This window comes from Peromyscus californicus, unplaced genomic scaffold (assembly GCF_007827085.1).
Source record: "Peromyscus californicus insignis strain IS unplaced genomic scaffold, ASM782708v3 Scaffold_6__1_contigs__length_162567912, whole genome shotgun sequence".
NCBI lineage: Eukaryota > Metazoa > Chordata > Mammalia > Rodentia > Cricetidae > Peromyscus > Peromyscus californicus.
The window spans coordinates 26,575,929-26,600,672 of record NW_026294584.1 but is presented as its reverse complement, the minus strand read 5'-3'; the positions used below and the strand labels follow the sequence as shown (position 1 = coordinate 26,600,672).

General features: G+C 37.5%; 1 protein-coding gene across 1 annotated transcript in view; it reads left to right on the top strand.

Moving 5' to 3' along the window:
* Positions 1 to 24,744, top strand: part of Thsd7a (thrombospondin type 1 domain containing 7A) — a 399,677-nt gene that overhangs the window by 243,747 nt on the left and 131,186 nt on the right. The window contains exons 5-6 of the mRNA XM_052722143.1: positions 9,633 to 9,788; positions 11,295 to 11,507. Of these exons, the coding sequence (XP_052578103.1) occupies positions 9,633 to 9,788; positions 11,295 to 11,507 (369 nt within the window). The remainder of the gene's footprint in view (positions 1 to 9,632; positions 9,789 to 11,294; positions 11,508 to 24,744) is intronic.

The window sequence follows — 24,744 nt, the reverse complement described above, 5'->3', positions numbered from 1 at the left end:
CTGGAGACACCTAAAAACCAACACAACTAGAGCTAGTCTTTAGGGGCAAACAGGAACAACTGCCTTAGGAAACCTTCTTTCCCCTCCCTCCCTTTTCCCAGTAGCCCATTTGTATCCTTCTGCCTGAAATGAGACTTTACCAGCCCACAAAGATGGTGGTAGGTGTTATTTTCCACCAAGATTTTCTGGCAGGCTTTGAGATGTGCCATGACAGGTGGTTTAGGATCTCCAGCATCATTCCTCTAAGCAGTTGTATTAGAGTGAATATACTATATATCCGGAGAGCAAAGAACTTAGTTTATATGCTGTGGTAAGTAAAAACCGGGCTTAGGAATCAGAAAAAAATAGCTATGAATCTTTGACCAGTAGAAAGAAATAATAACCCCTTAGGAAATTTTCTTTGGTTTCTTATAGCCAATGGCAATGATAAGCAATTCTTCACTGGTGTGCGCACGGCTGCTCTGCAGTATGTGTGGTATTTTCTGATAGGTAAGATGTAGTCATACAGAGCTTTATGGCATCCTGTGGTTCAATTTAGCTGCAATTCTCAAACTGCTTTGAAAGAATTGTCTGAGTGTTACTGCATGGGGATCATCTGAAGTGCACTTCCAAAGTCCCCACCCCTAGATTATCCTTGAGTTTTCAGTTAAAAGGAATGAATCTGTTTTTGGAATATGATTCCTAGGAGTCCACTTCTTCCCTTACTTCTACCACTTAACAATTGCCTCATGTACTGAAAATTGAAAAAAACTACTGTTCCAAATGTCAGCATGGATCATGAGAATCATGACTATGCCTCGTGATTTTCTCACATTTCAAAAAGTTACGAATACATGATGACCATGTCTCGGTGACACTTGGTGTTTACTTTTAAGAAATTCATATTAGAGTTGAAATGATTGCAGTGCTTTGCTGCAATTCTTTGAAGGAGACTCTGCACAAATTTGACCAATCACAAGTGGAGTTAAGTATTATCGCCCCTCCTGCAACAGCTGAACAAAGGAGGAATGTAGAGGAAGGGAAATTTCTATTGTTTAAATGTGAAGTTAATATTTGAATCCAACCTACTAGTTCAGATGGCAGCTGCTGGAGGGGTGGATGAAATGAAGATAAAGCAAAGCCAGAGAGGAAGTGACAGGAATGGCTGTATTAAGTGTGGAATAGAGCAGAGTCCACTGACATACTGAAAGGAGGTGTGAGACGTAGACTCACTCCAGTCCAAGGAGTCAGGAACAGAAAGACACAAGCCACAGTGTCTGTCAATCTACATATGACATGTTTGGGACCATTCTTGTCTCCTCTTTCTTCATCACAATTGCTCAGGAAATCCCCCTGCCTCTGTTTTCTGTCTTTGTTCTGTGCCACTAGCAGCCTTGGGTCTAAGCCACTGGCCCCATGTTGTATTATTGAAAAGACTCCTCACAAATATACCTGTATCTCTGTCCTCCACAGCTGATACTCTACCCACCAACAGAGCATCAGTTTAAATATAGTAAGATGCCAGGTTGCTTCTTTTTTTTTTTTTTTTTTTTTTGGTTTTTCGAGACAGGGTTTCTCTGTGTAGCTTTGCGCCTGTCCTGGAACTCACTTGGTAGCCCAGGCTGGCCTCGAACTCACAGAGATCCGCCTGGCTCTGCCTCCCGAGTGCTGGGATTAAAGGCGTGCGCCACCACCGCCCGGCTCAGGTTGCTTCTTAAATCACGTCGTCTGTGGAAATGTGTTCTAGTAGCCCAAGCAGACTGAAATACACCATCATTTGCGTAACTGCAGTTGAGGTAGATCAGTCAATATGTAGAACTGGTTGCAAATTTTATTTGATTAGATATTCAATTTTTTCAACACTAACTTTTAAGAAGATTGTATTTCTTCAAAATTCTAAATGCTAATGTTCTGTCATATTGTGAGTAATATGCATGTTGTGAGCTGATTATTTTAATTTACAGTATCTATTAACACCTTTCTCTTAGTTAGGGCCATCATTATAAGTGGAAATTTGAGTCAATAGGAAGTGTTGGAAGATTTCAGTAGGAGTTTTTATATGTGCTATTCTACAGTGTGTCCTGTTTAAAAGAGGGAAAAGCAGGAAAAATTGCATTTGCAGGGCAGCAGCAGATGGTGCATCTGTTTAGTAGGATTGGGAGGCCCCAGTCAGGCTGCCGACAGAATGTGTGAGGTTTCAGTACTAACAAAGATTGCCATTGCTCTAGAGCTGTGTATTTCAACAATCCCATGTTTATAAGCATTCTCATCTTTTATGAAACAGGGTCAGTGAGAGAAAATGTCTACTTTTGTTTCTATAAGTACTTAAACAGATTGCGCAGGTCTGTTTTATGAGTCAGGGCATGAGCACAGTTACTTTCTGTGGCTTTGTATCTGGACTTCTATATTTTCTAACATGACCAATGGAAATAGGAAAAACCACCACACAAGTCCCTGAAGTAAAGGAAAAGGTCAACCAGAGGCTGAACCCTTAGAAACATTTTTATTTTCTCAGAGGATAATGCTACAGTGTTGAAGGAATTGGAAGGACCAAGGTAAGAGCCAACTCCAGTAAAACTGAACAAAGTCTGTGAGAAGTAGGAAAGAACCAGTTTCGAACATTCTAGCTCAGCAGTGAAGGCTGAAGTCAAGAGTACTAACAAGTCCTACACTGTGATGCTCTCCAGTTCGTCTGATAACAAGAGCAACTGAAATGTGGTCTTGCTCTTCTATCTAATAGTCCACTGCCTTGGAAGTCCTTATCTACCTTTCAAAACACTGCTGATAACTCATCATTGAAAAACACCAAAGGTTAAAGCATGACAATTCCCAGGGGTTCAAGTCCACCCTGGACTACATAGTGATTTCTAGGCTAGCTTATGATATAGTGTGAGACCTTGTCTCAAAAATCCTAAACAATAAAATGAAACAATGTTACATAATAAAAATAAAATAAATAAATCTTAAAATAAAACAATGTTAGTGTTGATATGCTAGGTCTTTCATCACCCTCAATCTCTTCTCTTCCATAATTGTTACATTAAAGCTAGACTCTGCAGCTGATGAGAACAGGAAAAGAATATTCTTTTTTAAATCAGGGTACATAAATCCTGCATTGGAATATTTTAGAAGAACCTTATGTAAGTTTTTGAAATGGATCCGTGATCTCTTTTGCTTTACAGTAAACCAACCGAAAGGCAAATTCAAGCATACCATAATTCCTAAGAGAGTGACACTCAAATGAATTGCTAATATTAAGTATTGAAATGGAAAGTAAACGAGAAACATTTACAAACACCTGACTTATGATCTCAACACAATCCAGAAGGTTATCCTAGCAGCCTGAGCACTCTCAAAAAGAAGCAGTTTTTGGTCTGCCATTGATGGCTTGAATGAAAAACAAGGCTAATAGATAAATGGAATTTGTTTCTTGACCCATTCAGCCAGGGTGTGTCTTTTGATTGGAGAACGGATGCAATTAATTTTAGAGGTATTATTGAAACATGGCTGTTGATTACAGTTATATTTTTGTTGTTGTTGTTCTCAGGAGTACTTTGTGTTTCAGTGATTATAGCTTTATTGCTTTATTTATTGTCTTTCTGCAATCTGTTTACCATGCTTATTCCTCTCTTCAGCCCAGAGTATTGCTGCCCATCTTCTGTTCAGGTTATTTAGTTGTTAGAGTATGCTGGATATAAATGTTTTAAGGCTGTTTGATTCACTGAAAATGTTTCTTTCTCCATCAGCTATGTCAGATAATTTTGCTGGATTAGCAGTTGTGCTCTTTTAGGATGTAGAATGTGTTGCTCCAGGCCCTTCTGGCTCTAAATGTTTGCACTGAGAAATCCACTGTTAATGTAATGTAATTTCCTTAATATGGACTTGTGATGTTTGTTTCTTTTGTGGCTTTCAATGCTCTTATTCTGTATACTTTGAGTTTTAGCTCTGATATTCTGTGGAGAGTTTCTTTTCTAATGTTGCCTATTTGCTGTTATGTGTGCTTTTTATGTCTGTATAGGTATATGGTCTCTTAATTTAGGTAAATCTTCTATAATTTTGTTGATGATCTGGTCTATGCCATTGATCTAGGGTTTTTCTTAATTTATTCCTATAAGGAAAAGGCTTGGTCTTTCTGCCACATTGCTTCCTGCATACTTTCTTCAGTTTAGGTAGTTTTTTGTTTTGATATGTTTTTAACTGAAAAAAATTACACCCGTCTCCCTGTCCCTTTCCTCTTTCCAGTTACTCCAAGCTAACCTCCCTCAAACCCTGTCTGTCCCCCCATTCTCATTGACACCTTTTTCTTTAACTATTGTTACATATATAGACACATGTATGCACAAATATATATACATATATAGTATGTATATATGTATGTATGTACATGCATATGGATGCATGTATGTATGTTTTCTGCTGAGTCCATTTTTTGTTAGTGGCGTGTATATAGTTTCAGGGCTGACTACTCTGTACAGGATTCACCTTTGGGCGAGGCTAACACTCCCTCTAGGTAGTTACCTGTAGTTCTTTGTCTAGGGGTGGAATCCCACAAAATTTCCCCCTTTTATGTTAACCTGTGCATTAATATTACCATTGTTCTGGCCTTGTGAATATAGTTGTTTCTAGAAAAGACTGTTTAATAGCAGACATCTTGATATTTTGCTACTTAAAATCTTTCTGTCGCATCTACTCTGATATTATCTGTGCCATAGATGCAGCAACTATGATATAGATACATCTATCAGGAGTGGGCTCCCCACTATCTATGATAGTATTCATTTTCTGTAAGAGAGGCTTCTTTGATGAGAAATAGCTACACTTATCTTTGGATACAAAGATATGATTTAAGATGTAGTAAAGAATTATACTAGCCTAGAAAATTGTTAGTAGTAGATTCTTTTCTAAGATCCATGACCCCTCTAGCTCTAGGAAGCTAGTTAGGTTTGCAGCACCAGATATTATTTCTCTCCTGTTTAGTGAGCCTTGAGTAAAGGTGCCATAGATAGTACATACATGTCAGCAGTAACCAACAGCTATCCAACTGAACTAAAGGCAGATTTCTGTGTTTGAATTGCTTTCAAATTCTTTGTTTGTTTGGTCTAGTTCCTGTACTTTATCTTAGATCATAATATTTTATCTTCCCTATGATTCATTTTGCTTGTGGGGCTTTCCCTTGAGTTTTCTAGTTCAGTTATTGAGTTTTTCAATTCCGTCTTCATTTCAGCTTGAGTTCACTTCAATGTTTCTACATATTTATTGAATTCCATCTTCAAATCTTATATTGTCTTCATGATTTCCTTCAGCTTTGGTTCGTGTTGGGGGAAGGGGACATCACCTGAACATTTAGCTCACTGAGCTGTTTGTCTTCTTTAAACTTGAATTCTTTGGTCTTCTTATTGTTCTTTTAAATTTTGTGTCCTGAGGTTCACATAGGTAATTATCATTGTCAGACATTTCTTTGGGACTAAGGGCTTTGTGGAAGGAAATACTCTCTTGATCTTGTACACCGTAGTTTTGTGATGCAATCTGTGCATGTGGACTTTTTTATTTGTTCTGTGTCTGATAGGTTGGAGCAGAGCACGGTATGTGTGGGTCAGGTTAGGCTGAAGGTGAGATATGGCTTAGGTAGAGAGAAGTCAGGCGGTTTCAAGGGGCTGAGCTGGCACATAGGATGTGTGTCATGCTCCAAGCCTGGGGTTTGGCAGTAGATCTGGACGTCAGGGAGTGTCCTTGGAGGGAGGGAATCAGGCAAACTTACCCACTTAGTTCCTGTCACAAGATGTACAGGACCTAATTTGGTGGAAAGATTGCATGTAGTACACAAGGTTCCTGTAGGTTGTGGGAATATGGGTCCTAACTAAAGCCTGGAGATTAAGTGCAAGCAAAGCTGTCCAGATTAGGCTCAGGCACTGGATATGAGATGCTGAATGTATCTTGAGCACTGAGGAATGTGAGTAGAGGGGATAATTAGGTAGAGTCACCTATCTAGATGCTGGCACAATATATGGAGAACCTGGGGTAGAGAGGTTGGATGTGATACAGCAAGGGTTTGTAGGTTGTGGGTGGGCTGTGGGGTCATGGCCAGAGCTTGAAATGGGAACAATGAAAAAAGAGGTTGCCAGAGGAGGCTGGAGCACTGAATATAGAGCCCAGCTTAGGTGTGTGGTACAGGCATACTCTTCAAACTCACACTTACCTGCCACATCCAACGTCAGTATTCAGACATGGTATTATGTAATAGTTTTCTCACATCTTACCATCATAAAATGGGTATAATAGGTACAGGATATAATTATCTGAAAAATAAAATATTTAATTTGAAAATTATATGTTGACCATTTAATGGAAATAGAAGTCTTACATTTGTTTCTTGCAGTAACATGTTTCCCTTAAAAGTGCTCTGAATGAACAAAACCCAAAAATATTTCAGATCTACAAATGTATATTAGTCTTACTGTGTGTTGAGTTTTGTTTGTTTGTTTTGGTATCCCCAAGAAATTCAGACACTGTAGCCTCATGAAGCACGGAATGTTCATTTAATTATGTTTAAATCATACACTAAAACAAAATGTTTTAAGAAATTAGCAGTAACACTTAAAATGTATTGGAGACATTTTGTCTGCATCATGCTACAGGCAAAACCTAAGTAGTAAAATTACACATTAGTGAAAACTGGCCAGTCTTGAATTCATAACTCAGTATTTGACAATATGAAGCTAGAACAAATCACCACATCATCTAATAAGACCCATATGACTCATTGGACAACTGTAATTATGAAATTCACAAAATTTGAGAAACTTAAGTAGTATTGGGGATTTACATTAATCAATACATAATATGTTAATAAGAAAGCAGACAACAAAAGGACTCTATGTATACCCACACATGTTCTTTCTTTCTATCTCTTTGATTAATGAAAGGGTCTTTATGTGTAAAATTATATCTATTAAATAGAAGTCAGTGAGAAGATATGTTATCTCAGGGCAGACTTTGTTAACTTAGCAGCTGAGTAAGACTCAAGGGTATTTCACATTTACAGTACTGTATTAAGCCCTTATTCGTCACTTCCTTTTCTAAAGGCCTAGGATTTTTTTGAACAAGTTTTTAATCCATTTGGAATACATCAAAACTAAAATTAAATTTCTGAAAAATTAAAAAAGTGGATACACATTGTTTCAACCTAGTAAGCTGGGGTGGAAAGACTGTAAGAGCCAGGGAAACAGAGTTTGAAAGATTGTATCTCCTAAGAATGTCAGAAGTTATACACATAAAGCTTCACCAACATGATTGCCTAAATACGAGCTGAACAAGGATGATACCAATAGACATACTAACATGGATGGAGAAAGCTCAGAAGACCTCAATTCTAGACAAAGAGCTACAGGTCATTAAGGAATACTGAAATCTGAAGAAATAGTCTTCCCCAGGGAAGATTATACCAACTGGTTATCCAATACTAATTGATCACCCCTGACAACATATGTATGTAACATTATATAGACTGAGCAGGTTGTGGTTATATATTTAGACATATATACATGTATGTTATATGATGAAATGGAAGCCATGAATTTTTTAAAAAAGAGAGAGAAAGGAGAGGCTTGTGGAACAGTTTAGAGAGAAGAAAAGGAAGGGGGAAATGATGCAATTATATTATAATATCAAGACAATAGAAGCTGTTCAGGTCTTTGTAAAGCAAAAATATCTAAAGTTTTTTGGTGTGAAAGATTTTACAACTGAAAGTTTTCATTTGTTTTAATTTTCAACTTCATATTATACACTTTTCTGTCTATTAGGGTCTTCAATAAGATTTAATTTTTTGGAAAATATGCAACATTATGTCTAGAATTTTTATATTCAAAGAAATGAAGCATTTCTTTCCATATTTTCTGTCAATGACATGTGGAGTACTTTCCATGTTAGAAAGCACTAAAATCCCTCATCCTTGGCTTTGGCTGGTGTTATGATGCACTTACAACACTCCTAGACTTGAGAATCATTGCTGGGCTTCATACTAACCAAAGCCTAGGTGCCCTGTCAATTATTTCCACTGTGGTGTGTTTAAGAATGGAAGGATATTAAGAAAATTCTTTCATTCATTTTACACACAAATCAAAGATCTCCCTCTTCCCTCCTCCCACCCCCAGGCTCCCCCTCCCAACCTACCCCCCACTGCCCCCCCCAGAAGAAGGCAAGGCCTCCCATGGGAAGGCACATCCAGTAGAGGCTAGTACAAGCCCTTCCCCCTGTCTCAAGGCTGCATGAGGGGCCAATAAAAAAAAAAGAATGGAAGGATAAGCCTTATTGGAGGAAAAAGCAAAAATAAAGCCTGCAGTATTTTTCTAAACATCAAGTGTAACCATGAGAGGTGTCAGCATCATATTCTCTAGGAACCATTTGTATTAGATGTGTTTATGTGTACAGACACCTCAGGGATACTCAAGTACTTAAGAATGTCTTAGAGTTTCAACAACACATGTATATTTTCAGTACTTTTATTTAAAAGTGAGACATTTAGCGTAGATTATTTTAGTTTTCTGTGATTATCTAGATGTAATCTTACATAGTTGGAAACTAATAGTATTCCCTCACAAGAATGAAAAATATCCAGCACCATTTGTTTAAGTCAATTATTCTACAAGTCTGGACTAGTCAAATTATTAGTGTTAAACTGTCTTTTTTAAAGGAAAATGTAGCCAAAACATTTTTGAAGCACAAGTAATTACAGCTATTAATGGTAAGCAATAGATAATAGAGGAATCGATAAAATAAACACAGAGATAATTTTCTTATCCTGTCCATGGAACTTTATATATCTTCCTGGCTCATTCATCTTAACTAATCAATATAACCAATCATATATCCATATATCTATGGATATAGCTTTATTTTAATTTTACAATATATGTATGTACAAAGAAAGGTAATCAGCAGTCATCAAACATAGCGGGGGGGGGGGGGGGGTGGCGGGCAACAAAAAAGCAAACAACATTTACTTATTTTTTGATCAACTAATGAGTAAGCCTAAATAACTGTAAGTTAGGCTCCTTAGCAGCTCTTAGATTAACAGATATTCAGATAAAAGAATGGACAAAATTTCTGGGAATCATTGGATCAGCTTGAACCTGGAGGTCAAGGCTAACCCCATTGGATCTTCTTTTTCCCTACATCCATGTGGCGCCTCTCCAAACAGTAGGCCAAAGTGGATAGGAGTTTTTTCTACCAGAAGCCAATCAATGGATTTTTTTTTCATGTTTAATAAAGCTCTGTGTCCCTTCCTACCGTGCTCAGACCTCTAAAGCACCACTCTCTTTAGCATTTGACTGTAGAAATTTAGGATTCATCTGAATGTTTATTTTGATAATTAGGAGAGCTGCATTTGTTTTACTCACTTCAAGACCTATCAGTCACAAACCAAGCCAATTATAGGACTCCCCGTCCAGTTTCATTTGATGATGTGATACTATTTCTTCCATTTACCCCCTTAGTCCTCCTTTTTTATTCTCAGGGTACAGCAAAGAAACCCTGGGATAATGTCTTGGTGACGCATCTTCAAACTCTCTCCTCTGCACACACATAAAAATTACTGTTGACCATAACATCTGTTTTTGTCTAAGTCTTAAGAGATATCTGTGTTGTTCTCCAAACAGCTTCAAAACCAGTGGACTCAAAATTATGCAGTGGCCCTGTTCCTAACACCACACAGCTGTGCCACCTTCCTTGTCCAGTGGAATGTGAGGTTTCACCCTGGTCTGCCTGGGGACCTTGTACTTACGAGAACTGTAATGACCAACAAGGGAGAAAAGGTATGTAATGGTGACATTACCTGTTTCAAACACCCAGTAATTGAGGCAAATTGGGATCTATATTTTATATGATGTTTTGTGTTCCTTGTCTGGCTTGGTATTTTGTAGGTCTTGGATATTCTGTCAAAACTGCCATAAGTTCATATGAACAGTTGTCACGTTGTATTTGAAAAAACTTGTTTCCTTGTAGTCATTCTGGCTCCTCTCAATGATCCATGAGCTGTGGAGAAGAGGGTGTAACTCTCTTATTTTTTGTACTTTTGAAAATTAGAGATTCGTTATTCTCTGGGTGTAATGATAAGTCATTAGGAGTTGTTTTAATCCTATGTTCATTTAGCAGAACAATATTTTCAGGTTCCACTCTAGGGCCTATGTCCTACATAGCTACAGATTCATAGCCCTGGTAACTTGCCAAATATGGGTTTCATTTTGTGAAGTGGGCCTGAAATCCAATCAGAAAGTAGTTGAATACTCCCATAATATGTATGCCACTATTGAACAAGTGGACATGTCTTGTTTGGCCAGTCATTAGTTTAGCTTTCAGGGTTCAAAGCTGGATAAGACAGACGATTACTATTTCTCTTTGGGGTCTGTGCACAGCACCTTCAAGCACTATGAAAGCTTGAGTAGGTCTAAAGCTTCCAGGTTGATACAAGATTAGATTCTCCTTTTCTACAACTCACTTACATAGGGTCTTACCACCAAGGTCTGGATGATAGCCAAGAGCACTGGCAATAGCCTGTAATGTTTGAGAATCTATGGGACAAAGTGACCAACAACCTAAGGGAAAACCCATTCCTGTGTCTGGGCATTTTGTGCTGGCATGTGTTGTGTAGCTGGAGTATCCCTCTGCTATGGGATCACTTCATTTAAACTCTTTTATATATGTATATGCATATATTTTAGGAGAATTCTCCACTACTGGGTTTCCCTATGACCTTTTCAAAAGATTTTGTGTTAGTTAATCTATTTCTCCTCTATCCTGCTCTTCCACGCCCTCACATTTAATCCTTCATTTCTAAGTGAGGTAACAGATCCAGAAAGATAAATGTGACATGTTTTCTCTCATTTGTGATGTTAGCTTGGAACCTTTAAATATGTGTATTTAGTTCAGAATACCATAATATTGGAAAATTAGTAAGGGACCTTAGCCAGTAGAAGGGAGCTTTAAAGGCTGGGAGAGAAAGAATGCAAAAGTATAAAGGGGCAAAGGGAAATAATTGAGCCAAAAACTATTTTGATTCTTCTTGCTCCTTCCTTCCTTCCCTTCTTCCTCCCTCCCTCCCTCTCCTTCCCTCCATCTCTTCCTTCTTTTCTTCCTTCTTCTATCAATAATTGACTGGTGGTCTCACATTATGCTTCAATGTTTACACTGGTTATTCAACTCACTCAGGACTCTTACCTTCTACCCTCATCCAGCATTGATTCTGGGATTTAAATCATCTTTCTGAAATATCAGAACTCTGGCATTAACAATAAATTTATTTCCTTCCCCCAATGACTCAGGATTCAAACTAAGGAAGCGGCGCATTACGAATGAGCCTACTGGAGGTTCAGGGGCAACTGGAAACTGCCCTCACTTACTGGAAGCCATTCCCTGTGAAGAGCCAGCCTGCTATGACTGGAAAGCAGTGAGACTTGGAGACTGTGAACCAGATAATGGAAAAGACTGTGGGCCAGGCACTCAAGTTCAAGAGGTTGTATGCATCAACAGTGATGGTAAGACATATGCTTTGTCACAGGTTATTGAAAAGCTACTCAGCCTGGAGGATGTGATTGTACATTATGTTAAAATCAGATCTCTCTCTCTCTCTCTCTCTCTCTCTCTCTCTCTCTCTCTCTCTCTCTCTCTCATTGTTGCTGAGTACAGATATTCCATTAACTACCCAGAGTATTAACTTTATGTTGCAATTTTATTAATAATATTTTGATTGTTGTATATTCATTATATAGGTTTCATAAGTACATTTTTCTGTGCATTTTACCCTCTATTAGTAATCTTTCTCTCTCTCCTTCCTCCTTCCTCCTCTTGTTAGTGTCCTTTGCTCACTTACATTGCTTCCTGTTCTCAGGTCATATAGACATACAAGATTTTATTGATCTATATAAAAGTTTACAATCCACAAATGAGACAAAACTTGTGATTTTTGTCTTTCTAAAACTGACATAATTCACATAACACAATTATCCTCAGTTGTATACATTTACATTTAAACAATATAATTCCATTATTTTATAGATGAAATATTCCAGTTTGTATCTACCACATCTTCTCTACCCATTCCACTATCAATGGACACAGTACATTTAACTTTGAGAGTAGAATAGATGAGGTTGGAGAAGATAAATTAACAGCAGAAGAAGAATATTTTGAAGAACAAACAAAAATAACAAGGAAAGGCAAAATTTTCTAAATAATATTGTTTCATTTGCTTGCTTATTAAATGTAAATAAACAAAAGGATAGTTGGCATGACTCTAGAACTCCTTTATTCCCACCTGATCTGCTTAATGATCTAGTTTAGTTTCTGATCCCACATGTCACAAAGCCTATCACAGTGCAGTGTGTCTAAATCAGCATCTCCTTCCATGGATGTAGCTCAACCAGTTGCTGTCCACAAAGTTCTTTTCGTCAACCAGAGTAGGACTTTGGGTTTTATAATTAGTTTTTGTTTAGTAAAATATTATGTCCTGATGTGATATCTGACATAAGACATTTACAATCTTTCTAAGAATGATGCTCCTGTTTGGGTACAATCACTCAATAATTCTTGAAACCACACTTTGGAATCATAGGGTTCCCTCTCAAAGTCACAGTGTAAGCCCTCTGGACAGATCATCTCTGAGGGTCCTACTCACTCTCAAATCCTGTGACTCTGCATCTCAGCGAAGTGTGAGCACTGAACCCCAGAGTCCCATGATCTGACAGTTTATGCTGTCTGCAGCATATGCAGAAGCATCCTGGTGCCCCCTGAGAGGCACTGCAACATCTGGCAGCCGTCATAATTCCTTCCATCCTATTTTCTTCCAGCAAGCAAAATTGTTGCCTCCTGTGGCTCAGTCACTGCTCAGTAGTAAGAAGAATTCTCTCTGAGGTGGGAAACAGACATTGCTATCACTGAGAGACTAGCCTTTTCACCCTTTAAACGTAATCTGTCATTCTGTCCAGTGTGTTCAGTAGCCACACAGGGCAACACCAGGTAGAATCTGAGCTGGTGCTTGAAACTGAACCATGGAGAAGGAGATTATTGCTCCAGATCTTTCATGATGAGTTTATGTCCTCTGCTTTGTTTTATGAAGTACAATGAGGTGTGATGCATGCTCTAAAGAAGAAAGGAAAGGAGATGAAGACTGGCATCCTAAGCCTGGCACACAGGAAAGCAAAATAAAAGAAAGAGATCATCTTTGCCTTACTTTGAACATGACTGAGAACTCACGCTTAAAACCCTAGTTTGAATTGAGCGTACTTTATAGTCTCAGGTACTGAAAATCAACCAGTGATATTCAACTCTCTTTTTGATGCTCCTTCTTAATTTCATCTCTCAGTTCAAATAACTTTTCCTGGTCTTCTAAAATCCTAAGAAGGCATTCAAGTCACAAGTATTGAAAAATTAGTATTTTAATAAAGCAAAAAGCTCCAACAGAAGTGAATTAACCATTAAATTTCTGCCCGCCTGTTAGCCAACCACAAAATAGTCAGACCTATATTGTTTGATGCAAATATCTTAATAAATATCATGCAAATTGAAAATAGTTTATATAGGGGAAGAGCCACCTCTTTAAATTATATCAGTGGTTAACTTTAATTTTGTCAACTGAAAGTTTTAGTAACACAAGTAATCATTTCTTTTCCTTTTCATGGAATATTTTTAAAAAGCAGAGATGTGTTAGGTAAGTCCAATTGTATTACAAAATACTGTTTGTTCTGACCAAAACACAAGTTGATATCTCATAGTATGTGTGAGTCAGTTTCCTTGTGTTTACATCACTGAAAAAAATTAATTAAATCAGCTAAGAGGTATGCATATATTGTCCAATTGCCACTGTTTTCCTTTACTAGGACATCTCTTCCATCAGTACATTGACCTTGTACACACCATAGCCAATACTAATTTGTCAAAGGTGTGACTTGGGCTCAGCTACAAAGGTGTGCAAAGTCAAGCAAATCTTTAGTATAAACCCAAGAGTTTGCTCAAATTTGTACATGACTGATTCATAGCTGTGCTGAAAGTGTGTGAGCAAGACTAGAGACCTGTAAATTCTGCTCCCATATCATCCTGTGGTCACCTGGTAAGTGTTTAGCAGCTGTACCAAATGTTGCTTTGTAATTAAATTGGGCCCAGGGAATTAACATTGATTAGTTGTGCAGACTCTACCCTCAGGCTGGAGCTGCAGCTATAGATTTTGTTTTATAATTAAGTTAAAATTCGGCTAGGGACATGAAGAATTAGAGACAATGAATCTGGAAAATATTAAAAAGAATTTTCTGGTCCCACATTCCTCACAAATTTCACAACTTTAGTAACTACACAAAAACCTCTGAAGTCTCTATTTACTTTGTTCTGAAATGTTCTTGTGTAGGCTTCCAGAGACCATTAGGGCTTCTGCTGTTGTTCATTTCTCCCATTGTCTTGTGTGGAACATGGTTGGTAAAGGTGGTGAGAAGGGCCAAGAGAGTTTTTTGCAGATTCTCTTGCAAATGAGGGCATGTAACAGAATTGCTCAGGGAAGAGAGTACAAGACAATCTGAGAAGAGATAAACATCTACTGTGTAGTCAAAACTGAAGATCCTGAATAAAGACAATGCCAGATCTCTAGCACAATTAGGTCCTACTTCTGGGGTAGGAAAGGCACAATCCTATGGGGTGTTACACCTTTGAGAATATCCAGTTTCCTCCTTAGTTTCCTTGGTATGTTTATATTTTCCTTAAAGGTATAAACTTTGTGAGCTAAGAGTGTTTTGTTTCCAAATTGGTTGGTTAGAGGCAGAACAAAGACCACAAAACTGCGTAGGGGTGTGGTGGTCTGTTTATATCTGTGCTGCAGTTCTTGGGAGGCTGAGAGGATGACCATAAAGAGGTCAAGCAGGCTTGAACTATTTAGCAAGTCCCAAACTAGCCTGAGATATGAGAACTGTCTCAAAATAACAAATAAAATAATCAGGAGTTTGGGGAAGCTGAAATATTATAGACTGAACCTATAAACAAAATATTCTTTCTTTATATTCCTCATGAAAAATGAAATAAATTATGGCATCAATGTTCTCATGCAAGGCTCTGTTTCAGAACGTTGACATTATTCTATATGAATGCCCTACACTCAGTGTCCTTGCTTAATCTTTTATAAACAGTTAAAACTCAGCAGGAGTTTCAAATGTTGATAGCTTTGTTCTGTCTTTCTTACTTTACTCTTGTTTGTAAATGGTATTTGATTAATGATACTAACATGTACAATTCACTCTCATAGCTGATTCATAATTTTATGAAGATAAAAAGTATATTTGTGAGTCTGGGCAGGGGCTCTGTTGCTGAGGCACATCTCAGCCCTCTAAAAAATATTGTAATTTAGTCAGTATGATTCCTCATTCCACAGTCATTACAGGTGTAGTTGTGGGCACAAGGAGGAATCACTTGCTAGGACTTGTTAATGTTTGCTTTATCATTCTTGAATGGAATAGCTATTCCACCCAAAGACTCGGTGCCATAGTACTTTGGCTTAATTTTCAAAATGCAGAAGAAAGCCTACTTCATGGTTTGGATATGAAATATCACCCAGAGGTTCATGGGCTTGAGCACTTCATCTGCAGCTGATGGACCTGTTTGGGGAGATTGTGAGCTGTGTAGGAGCAAAGCTGGAGGAAGAGGATCACTGGGGACCAGCCTTGAGGTTTCTTGTCAGGCCCTACCTCCTATCCTGTCTCAACTTCCTCTCCTTCAAAGATGTAAGGAGATGAGGAGTCTCATCTGCATTCTCCTACCACTATACCTTCCCTTCCTCACCATGAGATAATCAACACCCTCAAACTGTGAACCAAAATAAATTCTCCCCCTTAAATTACTTATCAGGTGTCTAGCAACAGGATGGAAAAAAGAAGGAAAATATGTACACAATTTATGAATGAAGGTAATTAAGAATGAAAATGGTGACTAATCTGGCTTAGAGTAACATTATGTTGGGATTAGAATGAGGCAAATTGCAAAATCAACCAAGGAAAATAATTCAAGAGAAGTATTCATTTTGGTTCACCATTTCAGATGTGTCAGGTTTTCATGGTAGAGAGGACATAGTAGAGAAGAGCATCTCACATCATGGTGGCCAGGAAATGGAAAAAGAACACTTTACTAATTTACTTTTTATGTTTCCCTTTTCAATCCATCTAGACCTCAGCCTATAAGATGGTATTCTCCAAATCCATGGTGATTCTTCTCTACTAGTTCCTCTCTGAAAATCCACTCTCACACATATAAATGTTCTATTTACCTCCTTAAGGCAACTCATTCCTTTTAAGTTAAAAATGATTAACTATCACCAAACAGTATAGGTTTAGGATTCTCCAACCCATTTCCAGGTTCAGTGAGTCAACAAGAATCCCAAGACCTAGCATACAATTGTTCCCACAATTTTGCACAATTACCATGATCAACAGCAAAGTGCACATGACTCAAAGTCCAGAGGAATCCATGTGTACACTTCCAGGAATCCTCTCCAAGTAGAATCACAGAATTTTTTTAGTTTCTCCATCAATGACTTGTGACAATGCAACTGATTCACTGCCTCAGTAAAGCTCACCAGAGGTGGGAATTCCGAAAGTTAGTCATGTAGTCACCATCTATATAACACGTACCAATTTCCAGAATCTCCAAGGGCAATTATATGCACAAGCTCTGGATTGCACATGGTACAAACATTTAAGCACAGAGGGTACCCTTATAATCTGAAGAATGGTGGAGCCCTTTAGAAATTCAAGTCCCAACTGTAGAACAAGGTTTACCCTTGTGAACATGAGAATCTAAGGGTAAGAGGTACAAGACTTCTGCAGAATCCCTTCTGTGCGGTGGAACCTGACCTGCACATTGAGTCTCAGTTGATGAAATCTTCGCAGTGTAAATTAAACTTTGAAGACTGTGATACTAGGAGGAAAAGATGTGGTTTTCACATTTTTACATCAATCACTGGACCACGGCTGCCAACTGGAAGAAAGAAGGTGGATCACACAAGGTTAGTCATTTCAAGAGCCTAGTAAATAAAGGCCATAAGCCAAAGATGAAGAATGAGGCTTTATCAGGAGAAACTGAGATGGTTAAAAAGAACTAACGAAAGAGATTCCATGAGATCCATGTTGACCGTGGGCACAGTCCATTATTAAGGAAGAAGATTCCATGATAAGCAAAAGAGTAGAAATATTATCTAAACTAAAAGAAACAGAGAGTAGGAAGAGAGTATCTTCTAGCCAGAAAGGGCTGACCATGAAGATATGTTGGATTCCATTTTAGGAGAACACTTCGGTTGTTTATTTTGGTTGACAAATGTGTGGCACTGCACATTCCCTGCATAACAGCAGCACCAAAACAAGTTGGATGTGTCCTTCAAAATAAAATAGGAGAATTTATACATTACCTCTGTCAGCATGTAGAGATACAAGAAACTTGGAAGTAGAAAAAGAAGATATGATATGTGTCTGGAATCAAATGCATCAATAAAAATTCAAAGGAAGATAGAGAAAAAACTTGAGGCAGGCCACAGCTAATTATAAGTGCCCTTTGGTATGAAAGAGATGACTGGTTTCTTTAGCTCATTACTAATAGCAGCCCTTTTGCTCTCAAGAATGTCTGAGTTACTGGGTTCTTCTGTGGAATTTAAATAATTCCATTTTATCTCTAGAGGTTAAAAGAATTTTAGAAGGCTATATACCTGAAGATTCAGAGCAGACATTTGGATTGATTATTATTTTTAAATATCAGAATATCTTTAAGGTCTTAGATTAAAAATCATATTCATAAATACTTTTTCTTGTTCTTTCACACAAAAGCTTTTTGCTTCGTATTTTATCAAAATTGTCACCAATGACAGGCAAGAATATCATGTTACACAAGAATGAGAGACCAGTAATTAATTTAAATGTATAATGGAACTTAATGAGGATTTAGTTATGTAATTTGGATGAGAACTCTGAGTTTAATCTAGTGCACTTTTCTACACAGCTGCCTGATAATACCATTTCACCTGTGTGATCATTTACCGGCACTGAAACTATTTCCTAACACAAATTATATGGCCATTATATGGAAAAACTGATCTTGTAAGTGCAAGAACCCATTCTATAACCAAATATTCTCTCTATAAATTAAGTAATAAATCTCTCAAGAAGTTCCCTTCCAGTAGAATGCTATGCCTGCTAATGTCTTTGGAATATAATTAGATTGGATATTGTGTTTAAATCTGAGGTCTCTTACTTACAATTAGGATCAGCTAACACTATTGGTTGGAGTTTATTTTATATAATTGGGTTGAGATTCTTTATTTAATTTGTTGTAAAGATGAAAGTCATTGTATCCCTTTAGAAAATTTAAGATAACAGGATATTCTTCGGTGCTGCTGTGTAGTAACTACAATTTTATAATGGATTTTTTTAAAATTCAGTTTCAGTTATACTGATCTCTGTGTTTTATAATATATTTGATATGCTGTTGATAAAACTGACTTTCCACTTTCTGGAGCCCATTCTCTATGGTAAGATGCCTTGCTCAGCCTTGATGCAGGTGGAAGCGGCTTGGTCCCACCTCAACTGAATATACCAGACTTTGCTGACTCCCCATGGGAGCCCCTACCTTTTTGGTGGAGGGGATGCAGGGTGAGGGGGAAGGATTTGGGCTGGAGCAGGAGGAGAGATGAGAGGGGAATCTGTGGTTGGTATGTAAAATGAATTTAAAAAGTTTCTTAAAGAAAAGTTACTTCCCTTTTTGAAAAAAGTAATGAGACTGAGCCAATGGTTTTTGAATTGCAGTGTTACAGCTAACAAGAGGAATATATGGAGAATATTTTAAGTAGAGCAAATTAGGCAAACACTGTCCATGAAACATAGGTAAATATTTGAATATTTACCACCTAGTCATACAAATTCCCCACTTGACTGTCAGCTATCATTCTCAACACCCAACTCAAGAGAAGACAGACCACATGTTGTCATATGCAGTGGTGAGGTAACAACTGAGACTGAATAGCCAGTTTTCTTACATGTGGGTCATCTTAAACCAGAATAGATAGAAAGGGTAAGTTATGGTCAGATTAGGGAAGAGTTTATTGAATAAACTGAGAGATGTATCTCACAGTCCTTGCATTCTCCACCCTCTCCTTTGCTCCTTGGATTATTATAAGGATTCCTCCATCATACTTTCTCCCTGTGATTTCACTGGCTCAGCTAAAAAGCCACTTACAATCAAGGCTTGAGAAATCTTCAAAGTTCAATTTAACACCCTTGCCCCAAATCATATGATCAAAATTAGTCTTAAAGCTATCCAAACTAAGAGAATAGTGAAACATCACACATTTTGATGTGAGGTACTCACTAGAATTAGTAGTCGTGTTTAATTGACAGCAGGTTACTTGCTCTGTTTCCTACAATCTGAACTCTTTCTCTTCTACTTCCTTAAATATTAACACTTCTCTACAATTCTCAGCTACCTGGAAGCCCCATTCAACTCCTTCTGGCATTTTAAACCCACTGTCTACCAAAGTTAAGTCCATCATCTTTCTTCCAAACTTGATTTCATCTCCAGTATTAACAGTCTAGAATATCTCAAGACAACCTAATCCTGTTAATAGAGTGGTGATGTGGAGGGATGTAAAGTAGATAGGAAGAAAAATTCCACATGGGAGGTAGGTAGCACAGGGCACAGAGCAGAAAGTACCTCCATTTCAACACCTTGAGATAAATGCTCTGAATATCAGAGAAAGAGCCAAGTACTCAGTGTGCTTGCAGTGAAATGATTTATTGGAAGACAAATTGTAGGATGGGTTTAGAGAGATTCCAGACGCAGGAAACATTCCAGGGCATTCATCATAAAGTAGGAATTTCCAGAGTCTGAACAAACAAGTAACCATTGATATCTTCTTGAATAATTGTTTTGTTGAGATTGAACTTTAATGAGCAGAAAAGAAGGAATGAGGAGGCCATATCATTAGTTAAGGTGAGAAAAGATAGTTTGCGTTGAATGAAAGTCCTGATAGTTCCATCCAGGATGCTGATCTGAAACAAATACTGTAATTGGGAAGAACCAGGGACATTACTGGAGATACTGCTATTATATGACCCAGTGTTCTTTATACCTCCATTAGAATGCTTACTATGAATCCTCCCTTGTTAGATTACACAATTTGGCTGTTGTGCAGTCACTTGCTGGCTTCCTGATGGCTTCTTTGTGAAGTTCAAAGCAGTTTTGTAATTGCAAAATGTTCTTTGTCATTTCCTCCTGCTATTTGTCTTCTGCACCCCTTCTTTTATGTCACCACTGTACACTTTGTAACGTTTGGAAGACAGTCGGTCTAATGCTTCATAGAGTACTGTCAGTCGATGCTAGCTAGCACCTATTACCTTTGCATGCCTCTTCTCAGTTCTATCTCCACATAATAGGCTGTCAACAGGTCTCTGGCCCATCACTGATTTCTTTCTTTTATCCCTAGACACCACCTCTTTTCAAGAAATGACTCTCAATTTTTCTTTACATAAATTTTTGTTATTGCCCTCATTGCAAATTCCATCTTTGCCTGTCACATGTCAGATAAAGCTTGGCATAAAATTGCACACCCTTTTAATATCTGGACATGCCTTCAAATTCCATTACTCTCAAGTGTCAGTACACTGGAGCAAAGAGATACTATCTTCTCATGAGGATAAAAAATAAACAGGATGCCATGAAAAAATCCCTGAATTTTGAGGAATTTCTCCAGCAAAATTTTATCCATATATATATTTTTTTTTTGAGAATCAGTTTTTCTGGAACCCAGTGATTATAACACTGAATGTAGATTCACATGTGAAATCTGTTAGTCAGCTTTGTGTTACTATAACAAGATATGTGAAACAATCAACTTATTTCAGAAGAGCTTAGATTGACTCACAATTTTGGAAGTTCTGTTCTATGAACAGAGGGCCCATTGCCTCTGATGAAGATACTGGATAATAAGGTAAAAATACCACTTTCACTTCATGGCCAGGCAACAAAAGGGAGAGGAAGAGGAAAGAACCAAAGACCCACTATCCCGTTCAAGGCATGTGTTCAGTGACCTGAAAAGCTCCCACCGAAACATGATTCCTAACTTAAAAACAACAAGTCCTAATAGCACCACTCCATTATGCCTCATGGACCATTAGGAGAGATATTTGTGATGTAAACTGTGCCACACACATGTACGCAAGCACAGAGAGAGAGAGAGAGAGAGAGAGAGAGAGAGAGAGAGAGAGAGAGAGAGAGAGAGAGAGAGAAAGAGAGAGAGATGACTTGTGTTAACCAAAGGATAAAATAGTTTAGGCTAAAATCAGAGCTGTGGGAAAGCATTTAGTAACCGACAAGAATTCAGACCTATCATAATTCCCATGCAGAAGTGTGAGATGAGTTTCTGTGGATGACAAGAGTTCATGAAAAAGGACAGAATGTGCAGAGCATTCTGTTCAAATTGGAAGTGTTTGGAGAGTGGTGTGATCATTATTCAGCAACAGAACTCCAGCCACAGAAGGTTGAAATGGAAGTTGAAACAAATGGTATTGATCTTCCTTTAGAAAACAAAACAAAAGACTCACACTCCAGAAATAAAAGTTTTTCATTGTAGTAAAATTGATTTTAATTGGTCATGTTGGTGCTCTCTTGCTCCAACATCACACATTTGATTGACAAAGCAGAGATATATAGCCATATTTTTCAGAGTCTGTGTTTCCTAAGAAATATCCTTTACAAACTGTCATAATCTAAAGCAGAAATGTATCAAATGACCATTTGGAAAGTAAATAAAGACAGAAGTTAAATTGTCAACTTATAGTTTATTTTGTAGCATCTCAATGATGTAAAATAACATTAGGTAAAAATACTTTTCATAATGTTGAGGAATTCATATCTGAGCTCTGTGTGTGAGCATCTGTAGCCACCATGTGAGAGTATGTAATACGACTATATATGCTGTTTATTTTTCTCATCACTGTAATAAAATAGCTGACGAAATGAACTTAAGAAGAAAGGGTTTATTTGGCTCACTGTGTAAGAATGGATCTAGTCCATCTTGACGGGAAAGCCAAAGCTACATGATCAAGAAACTGCTGGCCACACTGTGTCCTTAGTCAAGAAGCATAAACTGGACAAGCATTGATGACAGGCTGAAAAGATCTCTAGTGATCCACTTCTGTAGATGGAACCATCTTGTTAAATAAGAAACACAGAGCCAATGCAGAGATGAAAGCCCAAGAGGTCAGAGCTAAGAGCTAAAAACCTTACCCTTCACTGCTGCTGCTGTCCTCTTCAGCAAGAGACCTACATCCTGTGTATCTGTCTTTATATAGACTTTGTGTTCTGCCTTCTCATTGGTTGTAAACCCAACCACATGACCTCCTCGTCACTGCCCATCTATACAGACCTACAGGTCTTCTATGGTAGGTATTGAGATTAAAGGCATGTGCTACCACTGCCTATCCTAAGTATCTAGTGGCTTTTCTGTTCTCTGACCCCAGATAAGTTTATTAGGGTACACAATATTTTGGGGAACACAATACCACCACAGTTGTCTCCCAAAACGGTTCCAGCAGCAGGGACTAAACGTTTAAACTCATGAATCTATTGGACAAGTTTCACATTCTAAGCACAAATACAATGTCAAGAAACCTATAATTTCAAACTATCTTTTGTGTTCCTAAAAAATTAAAATAATACTATAATTACATCACTTCTGTCATATACAAGTAGTCCATTGCTTATACTATTTCTAGAGTTACTTATTATTGACAATGACAATTTGCTGACTGCTCACATATTTTACTTTAAAAGAATTATATGTTTATGTTTTCAATTTGAGCTGAAAATGTTATGATATTTAGGTTTTCCAATATTTTGATATATTTGTTTTTAGTATTACTTACAGTATGGGTTTAAATAAAAAAAACTAGGGCCATACAAGTGAACTGAAAATCTGATCTATATGATCTATTGATTTCAATTAGGGGAAAATGACAAAGCAAAGTCATGTCTGAGTCATAAAGGAAGCTTTACCTTCTTTTCCAGAGTAATATCCTCATGCTCTAATTAGATAAAAAACATTTTAAAGTGGATCTGATGATGGATTAAAATGTAGCCTTGGTCAATAGAAAGGTTAATATTAAATGTGAAAACATGATAATCTGTATAAAGAATGTGCCTGTCAGTTCTCAGGAAATAGAAGTGTTTATCTCTTGCTAAAATGAAGAAAGGCAGTGCAGTCTCCCCGCTGTTTCTTTTTAAAATAATCCTGTAATCACTCTGTCAAAGTCAAGAAAAAGAACAAAGAACATTCTTTTTTAGAACTCCTTCTTTACCAAATTGTATTTCCTATTGATTCGAGCTATGCATTAACCATAGTCTTGAGAATGTGTTGATTTGTTTCCATTTTTGCCCTTTATCACAGAAGAGAATGGCAATAATTCTTTTTAAGTAGAGTGATTCCCATTATTGCTTTGACTTCCTACACATGCAAGAGGAGTTCTAAGATCTATTCCAAGTATCCAAGAGAGCTCAGCCCTTGGAGAGCTGTTTATGGGCTGGTTAGACATTTGTAAGACTACAAATATTTTCAAACACAAATCATCCCTTTGCATACTTTGAATATCTGTTTATCTTGCATATTTTAATATTTATTTATTAGCCCATACATATCAGATGATTATTCCTCTGATAGGATTAGTTTCTACTTGTTTCCCTGAAATACATAAAAGTGTTATTCTTTGTGTGTACAGTCCAGGCTTTTTCTAAGAACAGTACATCTTAACCACACTCCAGCCTGAACAGTTAAGAAGAAACAGAGCCCAGCTGTACCAGAAGAAGAAAACATGGTCAACATTTAGAGTCTAGATTCCATTCTGGTGATTGGTTCGACAAAACTATGGATTATTTATGGTATAGTACATCAAGATGCCCCCTAGATTTCAATACAATGACAGTTTGCCATTGAGGACCATATTCTGAGCACTGACACCCAACCTGTACCCCAGAAAATTTGAGAATAATTTGCTATACCCTAGCAAATATTTAAAAATTTAAAGTCAATGTCTGTGTTTACCTATTTATACAGTATGAGGAGAACATGCATAGGGAAGAAGAAAGTATAAATTATTATGCTCTTTAGAATGAGAAATCTTAGGCTGGAGAGATGGTTCAATGGTTAAGAGCACTGGATGTTCTTCCAGAGGTCCTGAGTTCAATTCCCAGCAACCACATCATGGCTCATAATCATCTATAGTAGGATCTGGTGCCCGTAAAGTCAATAGAGGATTCATATACATAAATAAATCTTTTAAAAAATGAGAAATCTCATATATGACAATCTATAACATTCCTAATAATCTGAACTAAACAATAAAGCCCCAAATGTGGAGGTATTGTTTGCTTTGTTAGTTTGGTTGGTTTGGGTACTGAGGATGAAACTCAATGTATGTAAGCACAAACCACTATTCTACAATGTTTACTAAAAGAATATCAGACCCAAAATGTAGACTCTCAGGAAAAACAATATGCAGAACATATTAAGAGACCAGTAAAGTATTCCAAAAGAAAATCAAAAAGAAATATGAAAAAGAGGAAGGAACAATAAAAACAACTTTGTGTAGGTAAAAATATTTTAGTTCTAGCCAGGCAGTGGTGATACATGCCTTTAATCCCAGCACTTGGAAACCAGAGGCAGGCAGACTTCTGAGCTTGAGGCCAGTCTGGTCTACAGAATGAGTT